Source organism: Pelobates fuscus, chromosome 2 (genome assembly GCF_036172605.1).
Source record: "Pelobates fuscus isolate aPelFus1 chromosome 2, aPelFus1.pri, whole genome shotgun sequence".
NCBI lineage: Eukaryota > Metazoa > Chordata > Amphibia > Anura > Pelobatidae > Pelobates > Pelobates fuscus.
Genome location: NC_086318.1, coordinates 448,980,553 through 448,996,757, shown reverse-complemented (window position 1 = coordinate 448,996,757; position 16,205 = coordinate 448,980,553). Strand labels below are relative to the sequence as shown.

The window sequence follows — 16,205 nt, the reverse complement described above, 5'->3', positions numbered from 1 at the left end:
TGCGGCTGAGCGGGTTATTGTTAGAGCAGCTATGGGCTGTTACTGTGTGCGGCTGAGCGGGTTATTGTTAGAGCAGCTATGGGCTGTTACTGTGTGCGGCTGAGCAGGTTATTGTTAGAGCAGCTATGGGATGTTACTGTGTGCGGCTGAGCGGGTTATTGTTAGAGCAGCTATGGGATGTTACTGTGTGCGGCTGAGCGGGTTATTGTTAGAGCAGCTATGGGATGTTACTGTGTGCGGCTGAGCGGGTTATTGTTAGAGCAGCTATGGGATGTTACTGTGTGCGGCTGAGCGGGTTATTGTTAGAGCAGCTATGGGATGTTACTGTGTGTGGCTGAGCGGGTTATTGTTAGAGCAGCTATGGGATGTTACTGTGTGCGGCTGAGCGGGTTATTGTTAGAGCAGCTATGGGATGTTACTGTGTGTGGCTGAGCGGGTTATTGTTAGAGCAGCTATGGGCTGTTACTGTGTGCGGCTGAGCGGGTTATTGTTAGAGCAGCTATGGGATGTTACTGTGTGCGGCTGAGCGGGTTATTGTTAGAGCAGCTATGGGATGTTACTGTGTGTGGCTGAGCGGGTTATTGTTAGAGCAGCTATGGGCTGTTACTGTGTGCGGCTGAGCGGGTTATTGTTAGAGCAGCTATGGGATGCTACTGTGTGCGGCTGAGCGGGTTATTGTTAGAGCAGAGATGAGATGAGATGGTAATTAGTGGTGATTTAGACTCTCCTAAAATATGTTTTATCTTTTACAGCTTTCATTCTGTTCTTTTGGTATTCTCCGTATGATTATGCGGGCTCATTGGCCTAGTGACATCGAGGAGGCTAAAACTGGAGGCTTCCTGGTTGGCTACACTCCAACAGGGACCCCTATCTTCCGTCACCCATGTAGTGAAGCTGTCCTAAAGCTTGTGGATAGTGTAGTTGCTCTAATTAGGTGAGTGGCGTGCTTTAAGCCCAAAGTCGTGATGTGCTTATTTTATTTTTGAACTGCTTGTCTGCTTCCTTGTTTAGCAGACCACCATATAAAGAAAAAGTGTTATCTGACTGAATAAAAGATCTACAAAAAGGAGAACAATGCATATAACAATAATAACTGCACTTCGAATGCTTACACTCAGAAGAAGATGGAATGTGTATCGCTTTAAGGATGCCTCCCCTGATGTTTAATACAGGAAGCGACTCGGGAAATCCACATGCTTTAAAATAAAATCGTTTGTAGCCGCATGATAACAAACATTAAAAAAAATTCGTTCTATAAACGAAAATTTCCTCAGAGACCAGAAAATGTTAAAAGAAAAAAAAAAACAAATCAATGCAGCAAAGCAGCCGGAAAAACCTTCCTCACAATTTCAGGTTTTCTCCCCAAAGTTCATTGGTGTTCCGGTGAATGTGAAAGTTGTCCTGATCACAGATTGGCCCCGCCAGAAAACTGGTCACTTGTTTCCAATAATTGCTTTACCTGGTCTTCCGTGTTCTGTTACAATTAGTTTCACCGCTGTATTCATTCTCCGGTCACGTACTTTTCTTCAACACACTTCTGTGCGTTCCAAAGTGGATCTTTCGGTTTGCATTCCAGTCAGTGTTTTCAATTATACTTCCATGCGTTCCAAAGGGCATTTCATGCGTTCCAAATTTTAACATATAAACGTTCTGCGTAATCATGTCTGCAAATGAAACAAGAGGTCCATAAAACACAGTCATTAGCTGTTTAAAGTGATCACTCTATACCCAAAAAGTCCATCTCCTCAAAAATATATTAGAAATAAATTCCAAAAATTCATAAATGAAAAACAATAATATATACAAATAATGTTAAAGTGACACTATAGTTACTAGACCAACTATAGCTTAATGTAGTTGTTCTGGTCAGTATAATTGTTCCCTGCAGGCATTTTAATTTTAAGAGAAAGGGCGGTGTTTGCATTGCCCCTAAAGGACACCTCCTCAGATGGCTGCTAGAGGTGCTTCCTGGGGCAGTGCTGCACAGTGTGACTGAATGTTTGGAGACACCGAAGCTTACCTCATAACGATGAATTGATTCAATATATCTCTATGAGAAGATGCTGATCGGTTCAGACGACGTTTGGTCATGCCCCCGTCCCGCTCCTAGCCATATTCAGCCAATCCAATGTTATACCATAATTCTGATGATGTCCGCAAGGAGGCAGATAAGGGGGTCGGGTCAGCGCCGGCAGACTTCTTGAAAGAAGGCATGTTTTTCTACCTCTTAAAGGGGAGCAAGCCACCTAAATGGTGTTTTTTTTTTTTTATATAATCTTTATTTGTAGATTTTCTGGTCGTTCTTTAAAACCAATGTAATTTGCATATAGGCATATTATTATTGTGACATTTTTATAGAATACAGTAATCAAATGTCCAAAATTAACAGGGTTGTATGATCAAAGTTTGGTCCATCTCGTACTTTGTTTGGCTACAGTCAGTAATAAGATTCATTCCTATCGAGACAGAGGACTACTGACTAAAGTGGCCGTGAATTGTTCCAGGCGCCTCCAGTGTACATACTGCATCCACACCTGTTTTCCATGAAACCCATTTTCCATCACTCTTTCCTCCCAACCTAAATAGTATTTACCACAAAATCGCTATGTAAAAGTTTAGTTAATGGCCGTAAAATATTGTAATTTACTCTGTGTTTCACAACCACAACAAGGTAAACCGTTCCTTTAACAATATCGACACCGAAAAATGATCACAGTGCAACTGTTCCCGTGCATTTACTTTCATATAAGTCTACACCAGTCAGTATATATTATTAGTTTTAGATTTGATATTTCTATATAAGTGATTTTATAACGACACATATATATATACATACATTTATCCTAATTTATTTTAAATGAATTGGAAATTCTATTTCATAATTTTGTTATTTTATGAAGTACCATCTTATGTGAAATATGCATTGTATTCCTATATGATTATGTAAATCTATTATTTAAAGTGGTAGAACAATTAAAGTGCTATAATGTATTATTAATATGATTTAATTTTTTATAATATTAGTGCCAAAAATATTTTAATCCCTACTCCTATTACTTGATTTCATCATATATCATTATGGCTCATGTAATATTCAATATCTTTCAAACCTAAATTGTGACCAATTATTGTATACAATGATGTTATGTCTAATGTGGTCCAGCTGTACTTTAGCTTTATTGACCACCAAAAGCCATTCAGTCTTAACTAACCTGACCGCCTTTTATTTAAACCCTATAACTTTATTAACCACCATATAGCCAGTCAGTCTTAACTAACCTGACCGCCTTTTATTTAAACCCTATAACTTTATTAACCACCATATTGCCAGTCAGTCTTAACTAACCTGACCGCCTTTTATTTAAACCCTATAACTTTATTAACCACCATATAGCCAGTCAGTCTTAACTAACCTGACCGCCTTTTATTTAAACCCTATAACTTTATTAACCACCATATAGCCAGTCAGTCTTAACTAACCTGACCGCCTTTTATTTAAACCCTATAACTTTATTAACCACCATATTGCCAGTCAGTCTTAACTAACCTGACCGCCTTTTATTTAAACCCTATAACTTTATTAACCACCAAATAGCCGGTCAGTCATAACTAACCTGACCGCCTTTTATTTAAACCCTATAACTTTATTAACCGCCATATTGCCAGTCAGTCTTAACTAACCTGACCGCCTTTTATTTAAACACTATAACTTTATTAACCACCAAATAGCCGGTCAGTCTTAACTAACCTGACCGCCTTTTATTTAAACCCTATAACTTTATTAACCACCATATTGCCAGTCAGTCTTAACTAGCCTGACCGCCTTTTATTTAAACCCTATAACTTTATTAACCGCCATATTGTCAGTCAGTCTTAACTAACCTGACCGCCTTTTATTTAAACCCTATAACTTTATTAACCACCAAATAGCCAGTCAGTCTTAACTTACCTGACCGCCTTTTATTTAAACCCTATAACTTTATTAACCACCAAATAGCCAGTCAGTCTTAGCTAACCTGGCCGCCTTTTATTTAAACCCTATAACTTTATTAACCACCATATTGCCAGTCAGTCTTAACTAACCTGACCGCCTTTTATTTAAACCCTATAACTTTATTAACCACCAAATAGCCAGTCAGTCTTAACTAACCTGACCGCCTTTTATTTAAACCCTATAACTTTATTAACCGCCATATTGCCAGTCAGTCTTAACTAACCTGACCGCCTTTTATTTAAACCCTATAACTTTATTAACCACCATATTGCCAGTCAGTCTTAGCTAACCTGACCGCCTTTTATTTAAACCCTATAACTTTATTAACCACCATATAGCCAGTCAGTCTTAGCTAACCTGACCGCCTTTTATTTAAACCCTATAACTTTATTAACCACCATATTGCCAGTCAGTCTTATCTAACCTGACCGCCTTTTATTTAAACCCTATAACTTTATTAACCGCCATATTGCCAGTCAGTCTTATCTAACCTGACCGCCTTTTATTTAAACCCTATAACTTTATTAACCACCAAATAGCCAGTCAGTCTTAACTAACCTGACCGCCTTTTATTTAAACCCTATAACTTTATTAACCACCATATTGTCAGTCAGTCTTAACTAACCTGACCGCCTTTTATTTAAACCCTATAACTTTATTAACCACCATATTGCCAGTCAGTCTTAACTAACCTGACCGCCTTTTATTTAAACCCTATAACTTTATTAACCACCATATTGTCAGTCAGTCTTAACTAACCTGACCGCCTTTTATTTAAACCCTATAACTTTATTAACCACCATATGGCCATTCAGTCTTAACTAACCTGACCGCCTTTTATTTAAACCCTATAACTTTATTAACCACCATATTGTCAGTCAGTCTTAACTAACCTGACCGCCTTTTATTTAAACCCTATAACTTTATTAACCACCATATGGCCATTCAGTCTTAACTAACCTGACCGCCTTTTATTTAAACCCTATAACTTTATTAACCGCCATATTGCAAGTCAGTCTTAGCTAACCTGACCGCCTTTTATTTAAACCCTATAACTTTATTAACCGCCATATTTCCAGTCAGTCTTAACTAACCTGACCGCCTTTTATTTAAACCCTATAACTTTATTAACCACCATATTGTCAGTCAGTCTTAGCTAACCTGACCGCCTTTTATTTAAACCCTATAACTTTATTAACCACCATATTGTCAGTCAGTCTTAGCTAACCTGACCGCCTTTTATTTAAACCCTATAACTTTATTAACCGCCATATTGCCAGTCAGTCTTAACTAACCTGACTGCCTTTTATTTAACTCCTTCACTGCCACCGTACATATAAACAGATTAACTCCTTCACTGCCACCGTACATATAAACAGATTAACTCCTTCATTGCCACCGTACATATAAACAGATTAACTCCTTCATTGCCACCGTGCATATAAATAGATTAACTCCTTCACTGCCACCGTACATATAAACAGATTAACTCCTTCACTGCCACCGTACATATACTCCACAGTGCTTAGTGCCTGGCGCCCACAAATGTTTACTATCACCCTCCTTGCCGCCCTTTTATTATCGGTATTAATTCTGTAAGGGCCAGACTCTCCTGGAGGAGATGACGCCTAGCAAACCCCAGGTAAGGAAAAGGTTTGTCTTCTCACGTTGGGCGAGGAGAGTGCCAGGGTACTCTTGGCACCATAACAACTTCAGCACAGTCGCTTTCATGCTTGGAGTGTTTCTTTAATGGTATTAATAGTTGTGCTAACAATAAAGCTGTAACTATCTTTTTATTTCAGGACACACAATGGCATTTATCATCCAGACGTCCTGGCCAAGATGGGTGCCTTATCCAAAGCTGTAGAGATCATGGAGATTGAAAAGAGACCTATTCTGGGTAAATATTCTAGAGCGTCTGTGAGTGGAGCGTTAAGCGGATGAGATAATGGCAATGGTGTATGGTGCATTCAAAGGCTTTTATTAGTGTAATAAAGTTAAAAGCAGTTGATATCATAGGAGATGCAAGCTTGTTTGCACAGTCTAAAATTTAAAACACCAGGAAAAGTGCGCAACAATAATGAATAAAAAGCTGCTATACACATTGAAGATATTTCCCCAAATATTCTCAACAAATACTAGCTTATAATCACCAAAAGTCAATACATATGGGTAGTTGTAATAATATCAAATTCTTGTCGTGCAGAGTTCAATAAAAAACTTTGCACCTCCACAGCGGTGGGATAATTGGGTGCCAGATAGTCTATGTTCGTGCAGTATCACGTATATATCTACATGTCCACTTGAACTACTGCTTTCTGATGTGTGTAGAAACATACAGACAAGGTATTTTAACATACAGTATTATTAAGAACAAAAAATAAAAATAATTCAAGATAAACATGATTAAAAGGATCAGTGTAAGTGGAAAATTGAGGTATCTAAGATAAGGGTGATAAAACTAAAGATAAAACTAAGAATTGTAATTATAGATTAATGTTCGTGGAACACATGTCCTCAAAAAAGTACTAAATCCAAAATATGCATTTATCCTCATTTGTGAAGATTTGTGAAGTACATTAAGCAATAGATTAACAAGCTAAGATTATCTAGAAAATATTTAATTGTAAAAAACATAATACAGTGGGACCTCGTTAACATCATTTTGGCTTTACAAATGAAAATCCATTGAAAATATTGCTTCTGTTTACAATTTTTTTTCGCAATACAAAGCAAGTTTCCCCAGGATGCATTGCACCTGGGAGGTTTATAGCACCGCCCCCTGCGTGCTGAAGCCTGTGTGTAGCACGTGGCGTTGAGTGTAAAGGTGTTGGAGCGGCTTTTGCATTGAGATTTGGAGCCGTTCAGTTGTTTTGTGACTTTTTGGTGCATTTCTCAAGCTGTGGAAAGGTAGGGAGCTGATCTTTGTCGTTGCATGCCTTTTAGTGTGTGTTCTGCATTGTGGGTTGGCAGCTCATTTTGACTTTTTTCTGAACTCCAGAACGGATTAATTGGTTTTCAAAGCATTCCAATGGGAAAATGGAACGGATTAATTGGTTTTCAAAGCATTCCAATGGGAAATGTTTTTTGCAATAAGAAATGTCCCGGAGAACGCATTAAGTTCGTAAACAGAGGTCCCACTGTATTAGTTTTAAAACTTCCTTAAAGTGATACATTTTGTATAGAAAATCGAATGCAATAAGTTTTTATTTTATTTGTTCGGACACTAACAACAATCACACACAAATTATGATATAAATACTTTCTAGATATAAAATATTAGACTGTTCTAGTTCAGCATTCAAATCAAATGGGGCTAAAGTTTTTTAATTAGAAATCCAGGACATTTCTTGATTACTTAATTTTTCAACCAAATCTCCTCCTCTCCATTGTGTATTAATTAGTTGTATGCCACAGTATTTAAAGGACCACTCTAGGCACCCAGACCACTTCAGCTTAATGAAGTGGTCTGGGTGCCAGGTCCTTCTAGGGTTAACCCATTTTTTCATAAACATAGCAGTTTCAGAGAAACTGCTATGTTTGTGAATGGGTTAAGCCTTCCCCTATTTCCTCTAGTGGCTGTCTCATTGACAGCCGCTAGAGGCGCTTACGTGATTCTCACTGTGAAAATCACAGTGAGAGCACGCAAGCGTCCATAGGAAAGCATTATGAATGCTTTCCTATGTGACCGGCTGAATGCGCGCGCAGCTCGTGCCGCGCGTGCGCATTCAGCCGACGGGGAGGAGAAGAGGAGGATCGGGGGAGGAGAGCTCTCCGCCCAACGCTGGAAAAAGGTAAGTTTTAAACACTTTCCCCTTTCCAGAGCCCGGCGGGAGGGGGTCCCTGAGGGTGGGGGCACCCTCAGGGCACTCTAGTGCCAGGAAAACGAGTATGCTTTCCTGGCACTAGAGTGGTCCTAAGACTTTTAGGGTCACTATCATGGCACTCTGTATAGTGCTTTGAAAGAGTATGGTTCACAAATTTTCTTTTTATGTTTTATATATATGCTCCCTCAATCTTGTTTTGTTTTTGTTTGTTTTTAATTCTTTCTTTTTTAATCCTCGTTCTCACAAATTATGAGGATGTCGTTATTAGATAAATACTGTCATACAGGTATTACAGCAAATGGCAAACATAGCAATACAAAATAAACCATTTTGGTGTCGATAGCTGAGGTTTTTAATTTTTAATAGGACTGTGGTACTACCAGCTCAGTTTAGCCTGCTAGGAGTTTCATGATATGAGTTCAGCTTGACTAGGGCCTTTAATTGTTACCCTTGCATATTTGGGGCAAGATAGAATAGTTTAGGGATTAAGGCTAATGGAACCTTATTTATGGTTCTTAGTCATCCTATACCGAGGAGACTGCGTACTGGGAGTAGAAACGCCTCTGCCCATTTAAGATAATAGGGCCTGTGGTGAATGTAACCTCGCCACTTGTACTTGGAGAGGCCTGCTTGCCCTGTGACTATGGCCCCTGGGATATATTCCTGGCAGAAAGAGCCTCAGGAGCGCCGGAGGAAGGAGCTCTGCAGCTGTTGTGCTGCTTTAAATAAACGTCTAAAATTATTTAATCGCGGGTATCATTAAAAATATGATCCCAAATGAAAATAAATACACAAATAAAACTTAGAATACCATCACCATACTATACATACTAGGGTGGGTCTGGAAATAGAGAGTGGCCCGTAGGCAACCTGTAGTGTAGTTGGCGCTGGAAGGGGACACAACAACTGCTTACACAGTGTTGTGCATAAAGGACTGATAATCCTGAAAGGCACAACCAACCAGTAGCTGTCTAAAGTCCCTTTACATCAGCGTGTAGAAATATCCCCGCTAGAGAGATAGATTCAAACAGGCTACCACCTGTAAGAAAATAGGGTGTCTCTATGTGAACAGGGAGACACCTGGTTACAACTTGTTGCACGTGAGACCCAGAACGTCAGCCCAATGTGGATTAAGGACTAGCCGGGTCAAATAACTGCAAAAGCTGCCTTAGTTATCATAAAGGCTGTAGTAGACCTGATTCATTTCAGCCCAAGCCCGAGCTCTGTGGATTCTGTACACTCAAGTTGATTCAAATCAGGTTGCAGCCTGTAGGAAACAAAGTATCTTTCTGTGAACCGGGAGTCAATATGTCTGAAAACTCATAGCAAGCAAGTTGAAACTTTGTGTCTCCCGGTTCACAGAAAGATACTTTGTTTCCTACAGGCTGCAACCTGATTTGAATCAACTTGAGTGTACAGAATCCACAGAGCTCGGGCTTGGGCTGAAATGAATCAGGTCTACTACAGCCTTTATGATAACTAAGGCAGCTTTTGCAGTTATTTGACCCGGCTAGTCCTTAATCCACATTGAGCTGACGTTCTGGGTCTCATGTTCAACAAGTTGTAACCAGGTGTCTCCCTGTTCACATAGAGACACCCTATTTTCTTACAGGTGGTAGCCTGATTTGAATCTCTCTCTCTAGCGGGGATATTTCTACACGCTGATGTAAAGGGACTTTAGACAGCTACTGGTGCCTTTCAGGATTATCAGTCCTTTATGCACAACACTGTGTAAGCAGTTGTTGTGTCCCCTTCCAGCGCCAACTACACTACAGGTTGCCTACAGGCCACTCTCTATTTCCAGACCCACCCTAGTATGTATAGTATGGTGATGGTATTCTAAGTTTTATTTGTGTATTTATTTTCATTTGGGATCATATTTTTAATGATACCCGCGATTAAATAATTTTAGACGTTTATTTAAAGCAGCACAACAGCTGCAGAGCTCCTTCCTCCGGCGCTCCTGAGGCTCTTTCTGCCAGGGAACACGCCGACTCTCTTTGTTTTTTGTACTTATACAAGGGTTACCCCCTACGGAGTTCTACAGCCACACTCTAATTCCCCTTGTTGGGAACCAAGCACCTTGGTGCCTTCCGTTTTTTCCCTGGGATATATTGCCCTTTAAAAACACTATTTGGGCATATTGGATTTTAAAGACACTGTTTCTGCCTCTTGGACTTTTAACTGGATACGTTGTTCACCCAGATCGGGCTGTGAAGAAAACCCCTGTTTTATTGACTTAGTTTGACTGTTTTATTTCCCTCCTAGAACACCAGTTAAACCCTTAATACCGTGTTACACTCAAACTCTGTCTGACCCAATAACTGTCATTTTGTTTTCCTCAGAGCAGGAGTGGGTTTACTGCATGAATACTGTTGCTTTGTGTGCATTAAACAGATCTCTACCCAGCATTAAACCTTGGCTCATGTGTGAGGGGTGCTATGCTTGTGTCTACACTCTGCCCGGAAGGATTATTCGGTCAGAGAGGGTTGGACTTTCACAGGGCCCACAACTAGGGTCAAATTGAGACGGGGGGTGATGAGTTGTTGGCTAAAAGGCCAACCCGTCTGATTGAGGAGTGCACGTTTGCAATATCAGAAATGTAAAAGCTTTTAGAATGAAAAGAAAACTGAAACTTCTAAAACAGAAAACATACCGTAAGTGTCTCGACATTGATAAGTAAGCGGGTCTGGGTAGTCCGCAAGAGACATCAGGTCGTGGCTGCAGCGTAAGCATCAGAGTCAGGCCGCCGGGGGGACAAACGGATGATGGACGCCTGGTCCCATCTGTGCTTTTCTGCTGGAGTTTTCTTGTGTGCAAGAAGAGGCAGGGAGCCTTGCGGGAGGCCAAGGGTCCCCAGAAGAGCGTGCTCGTCCATTATGTCCCGGATCTTGTAGGAGGTATTGTTGTGGGTGACCAGTAGGGTCCGCGTGAACGCCAACTGTAGCGTATAGTATGCTCTCGTAGTAGGAAGGTAAAAGGGTGGAACGATGTCCTCCAGGACAGTGTGCCTCCCGATATATCTGTGTTGAATGTGAGTGTCATGTTCTCAAAGGCGTATTGGGGAGTCCCCTTTAGTGCAGCTTGCACCGCAGCATTGTCTTTGTTTTGCTGGAAGCGCCACTTCTTGTAGCCGTTTCTGGTGCTTTCTTCGGTTTAGGCATGTGGAACACTCCATCCAGTACAATACTCTTGGTCGGCTTTGGGGATAGTAGTGCCACCAGCAGGCGTCACACCAAATGTGGGAGCTCCTCTTCCAGTATCTCTTCTGCGATGCCCCTGATCTTTAGGTTCTTGCGTCTTCTATTGTACTCCAGGGCTGCGAACTGCTGGTCAGTCAAGGATTGTTGCCTCTGAAGACCCCTTACTGTGTTCTCGAGCTCAGTGATCTTCTGGTCGTGGCCTGCCCATGTGGCTTCCAGAGTGCTCAGCTTGCTCACCAGGCCTGTAAGGTCAGCGCGGAGAGGGGCCATGTCTGCTTGGATATTTTTTTGCAGCTCTGTGAGCAGTTCTTTCAGGGCCCCCATCGTGACTGGCTGTGCCTCTGGGCCCTGTGGGATCGGTACCTTTGCTGGGAAGTCAGTGACTGCAAAGTCAGGGATGCCCTCCTCCGAGGATTCAGAATACTCTCCAAGATTGTCGGCTATCTTGGGCCAAGGCACTCCGTGTGCTTGTCGAAGCATGTCGCTAACTCTCATGTCCGGCCGGGGTTTGTCTTGTGGCAGCTTTTTAGTCTTGTGTCCTATGTCAGCTGGGCTCGCAGTCTCACTCGGTTTTGGGCTGTAACTTGTCAATAAATGGATTGGGAATTTTTTTTGTTTGTTTTATGGGAGATAAAATTTGCCAAAAGGAGATTCTTTGGTCTTGCAAATATTGCACTGCCCACATTTAAAAAAAACATTTTTGTTTTTTGATTGATGGTGCTCCTCTAAAAAATATTTTGGGTTTAGGGAGTTGAATTGAATTTTTGTAAAGAGTATGTCTAGTTGCTTGTAGACCTAAATTGTGTTTGATGACTGTATACATATATATAGGATTTCAACATGCTGAATGCATTCTTAACTCTTTCCTGCATGACACACTGTTCAAATGACCTCTCATCAGTCACATGATACAAGCTGGACAGGCTTTATTTATAAGAAATGGGCAGCAGAAAATAGGCCTTTATTAACCCTCTCAGCGCCAAGCAGGAAAATACACAGGAAAGTCTTCCCTCTCCTAATCACAGAAGCCCTCAGACTTAGGAAGGCTGAACTTGATGGACGCAAGTCTCTTTTCAGCTATCTAACTATGTAACATTTTAACATATGGCTGCAATAAGACGTCTATAACGTGATAAATTTGGTCAAGGAGTCTATGCCAGAAATTATAGGTATACCAGGGGGTTTGTGCACCTTAGGGAGAAAATAGAATACATGTTTTGTTTTGTTTTTGTATGTTATAGACACTGTCATATTCTTTTCTTAGTTAAAATACCCCAAATTCTTCATTTATCCAGTAATTTGTGTAAATGTGTTTTCGTCTCCATAGTAGGATCTTTGTGCCAAACTTTATATGTTGTGCTATCTTTTAGGATTCTATTGCACTCTTCCTCATAATAAGCAGTATTCATGATCTGTCTGCAGGTTTTATTATTAGATCTTTATTTTCATGCAGTGCTTTGAATGCTTTTCTTTCTAGTTGGGTTACATTTTGTTATTTATTGGATGTTCTTGATGGTATGTGTTTTGAATCACTTGTGACCGCAAGATTGAACGTGTTCGTTGGAGCGCTAATTTAATTAGTAGGATAAAAAGTTGATTTATTTTTTAAAATTTGTATGTATAAACTCATTACTTGTATAGATATTATTAAAGGGTCACTATAGTCACCAGAACAACTACAGCTCATTGAATTTGTTCTGGTGAGTAGAATCATTCCCTTCAGGCTTTTTGCTGTAAACACTGTCTTTTCAGAGAAAATGCAGTGTTTACATTACAGCCTAGTGATAACTTCACTGGCCACTCCTCAGATGGCTGTTAGAGATCCTTCCTGGGTCATGGCTGCCTAAAATGCATCCAAACATTCAGTGTCTCCTCCCTCTGCATGCAGACACTGAACTTTCCTCATAGAGATTCATTGATTCAATTCATCTCTATGAGGAGATGCTGATTGGCCAGGGCTGTGTTTGAATCATGCTGGCTCTGCCCCTTATCTGACTCTTTGTCAGTCTCAGACAGTCTTATGGGGAAGCATTGGGATTGGATCAGGCGACCACTTCTGATGATGTCAGCAGACTGCTTGTTTTTCTGAGGCAAACAGCATGCAGAGTTACAGCTTCAGGCTTGAATACAGTCAGATTTTGCTATATTTATGGAGGCATGAGGGGCCCAGGGGGGCTAGATGGTGGTTTTAACACTATAGGGTCAGGAATACATGTTTGTGTTCCTGACCCTATAGTGATCCTTTAATAATCGGATTTGTCATAAACTTTTTAAAGTAATGAACCAAAGAACACGGTGTAATTAATATCAAATAATTAGGTGGGCAGCAACATACATACACAAGCGACCTAATTTGAGTATAAGCTCAAGATATAGAATGTATGTGCGCTCCTAAATAAACTACAGAAGTAACCAAAATTTATACAAATATAAATATATTTATTACTAAATAGTAAATCAATAGATAGCTAGACAGGTCTATAGTTAATTAGACCATAATTACTAATAACAAGGTAAAAATGAATAAAATGGTACAAATAGATCCTGATAGTAATGGATGTCACAGTAGGTGTTCCACACACCAAAAAAATACAATATAATAGAATGTAGCTATCTGGATATACAAAAATCACACAATGTTAAAAAATGAAGCAAATATATATGAGTGAACTCAATAAGAGTACCTTGCCTCGGTGGGGGCCCCCACCGAGGTTTGAGCAAGAGGAATAATAAGGAGCAGGACGAAGTCCAAAGTGAGAAGTGTGGTGCTAAACCGCGGTCGGTATCTTCTAAAAAGACCGCGGTATGTTGAAAAAGCACTCCAGCGAAAAATAAGTTTCACCGCGGTCGGTACCTTCAAAAAAGACCGCGGTGTAAGGGGACCAGCCCACAGCAGAACACGCTTCAAGCCGGTACTCACGGGGAATCCTGCACCTGACCTCCTCCTGCAACAGCTGATCAGGATGTCGGACTAACAGCTGTGGCTCATCGACTCGTTTCGTTCCGCCCACGGGACTTTCTCAAGATGCAGAAACAGCCACAGTTCAGACTTTAAATACACCCATCAATTAGCTATTAAGTATAGAACAAGTGAACAAATAAAATTGAATAAAAATAACAACGAAAATAATGAATAAAGCTACCCATAGAACTTTTTAAGCTTTTTAAGGATAGATTCCTCATAAATTTGTGTATGTCTAGAAAGTTTTTAAAAGGGTTTGATGTAATTCAAGGTGCATATTCTAAACCTTTAATACCTTGGTTTGATAAACCGATTAAACTGTATCCGAAAGGTTAAATATGCCTATGGATTCTACCATTTTGTTCTTTTTCCTGTTCTGAATTCTTCTTTCCCCTCTTGATCCCCTCGATGGAATCTTTTTTGTGGACCATATATTCTCCTGTTTAGATGGGTATTCATAAAAAAAATCCCCTTCTACCTTCTTATCTTGATTTTCTCTTTCCTGACTTATCATATCTGTATTGGTGTTTGTGGGGGGATTTCTTTTTCCCTTCTCTCCTCTTTGTTTGATGTATGCTTCGTCCACTTGTCATTTTTTTGCTGTGTTGGAGTCATTACTTGTTCTCTCCTTTATGGTCTAATGGAATTGTTACAAATATTGACTGTTTTCTTCATCCTCAGGCCTTCCGCCACTGGAACCATCATACACTACTTTTCGTAGGAACTTGTTGGAAAGGTTGCAGGGATTCTTCTGCTCATCATACGATAACTGGTGAGTCCGTCGTCGCCCCCCCCCCCCCCCCCCACCCATTTATATTACACAGTGAGCTGATTCCCCCCATTTATCTTACACAGTGTGCTAATCCCCCCATTTACCTAACACAATGTGCTGATACCCCCCCCTATTTATCTTACACAGTGTGCTGATCCCTCCTATTTATCCTACAGAGCGTGCTGACCCCCCCCCCCAATTTCTTACACAGTGTGCTGATCCCCCCTCCCTCCTATTTATCTTACACAGTGTGCTGACCCCCCCCCAATTTATCTTACACAGTGAGCTGATCCCCCCCCGTCCCCCCTATTTATCTTATACAGTGCGCTGATCCCCCCCCCCATTTATCTTGCACAGTGTGCTGATCCCCGCCTCCCCCCTATTTATCTTACACAGTGTGCTGATCCCCCCCCAATTTATCTTACACAGTGAGCTGATCCCCCCTCCCCCCTATTTATCGTATACAGTGCGCTGATCCCCCCCCATTTATCTTGCACAGTGTGCTGATTCCCCCCTCCCCCCTATTTATCTTACACAGTGTGCTGATCCCCCCCCAATTTATCTTACACAGTGAGCTGATCCCCCCCTCCCCCCTATTTATCTTATACAGTGCGCTGATCCCCCCCATTTATCTTGCACAGTGTGCTGATCCCCTCCTCCCCCCTATTTATCTTACACAGTGTGCTGATCCCCCCCAATTTATCTTACACAGTGAGCTGATCCCCCCTCCCCCCTATTTATCTTATACAGTGCGCTGATTCCCCCCTCCCCCCTATTTATCTTACACAGTGAGCTGATCCCCCCCTTCCCCCTATTTATCTTACACAGTAAGCTGATCCCCCCTTCCCCCTATTTATCTTACACAGTGAGCTGATCCCCCCTCCCCCCTATTTATCTTGTACAGTGCGCTGATCCCCCCCCATTTATCTTACACAGTGTGCTGATTCCCCCCCTCCCCCTTATTTATCTTACACAGTGTGCTGACCCCCCCCCAATTTATCTTACACAGTGAGCTGATCCCCCCTCCCCCCTATTTATCTTATACAGTGCGCTGATCCCCCCCCTTCCCCCTATTTATATTACACAGGGAGCTGATCCCCCCCCTCCCCCCTATTTATCTTATACAGTGCGCTGATTCCCCCCTCCCCCCCCATTTATCTTACACAGTGTGCTGATTCCCCCCTATTTATCTTACCCAGTGTGCTGATCCCCCCCATTTATCTTACACAGTGAGCTGATCCCCCCCTTCCCCCTATTTATCTTATACAGTGAGCTGATCCCCCCCCTTCCCCCTATTTATCTTACACAGTGAGCTGATCCCCCCCCTTCCCCCTATTTATCTTACACAGTGTGCTGATTCCCCCCCATTTATCTTGGTGTGCTGATTCCCCCAATTTATCTTACACAGTGCGCTGATCCCCCCCCCCATTTATCTTACACAGTGTGC

General features: G+C 41.3%; 1 protein-coding gene across 2 annotated transcripts in view; it reads left to right on the top strand.

The window, feature by feature from the left end:
* The window catches only part of XPO5 (exportin 5), a 170,825-nt gene that overhangs the window by 111,996 nt on the left and 42,624 nt on the right, over positions 1-16,205 (top strand). For both annotated transcript variants that reach the window (XM_063444187.1, XM_063444186.1), the window contains 3 exons: positions 753-934; positions 5,797-5,894; positions 14,668-14,758. In XM_063444187.1, the coding sequence (XP_063300257.1) occupies positions 753-934; positions 5,797-5,894; positions 14,668-14,758 (371 nt within the window). The remainder of the gene's footprint in view (positions 1-752; positions 935-5,796; positions 5,895-14,667; positions 14,759-16,205) is intronic.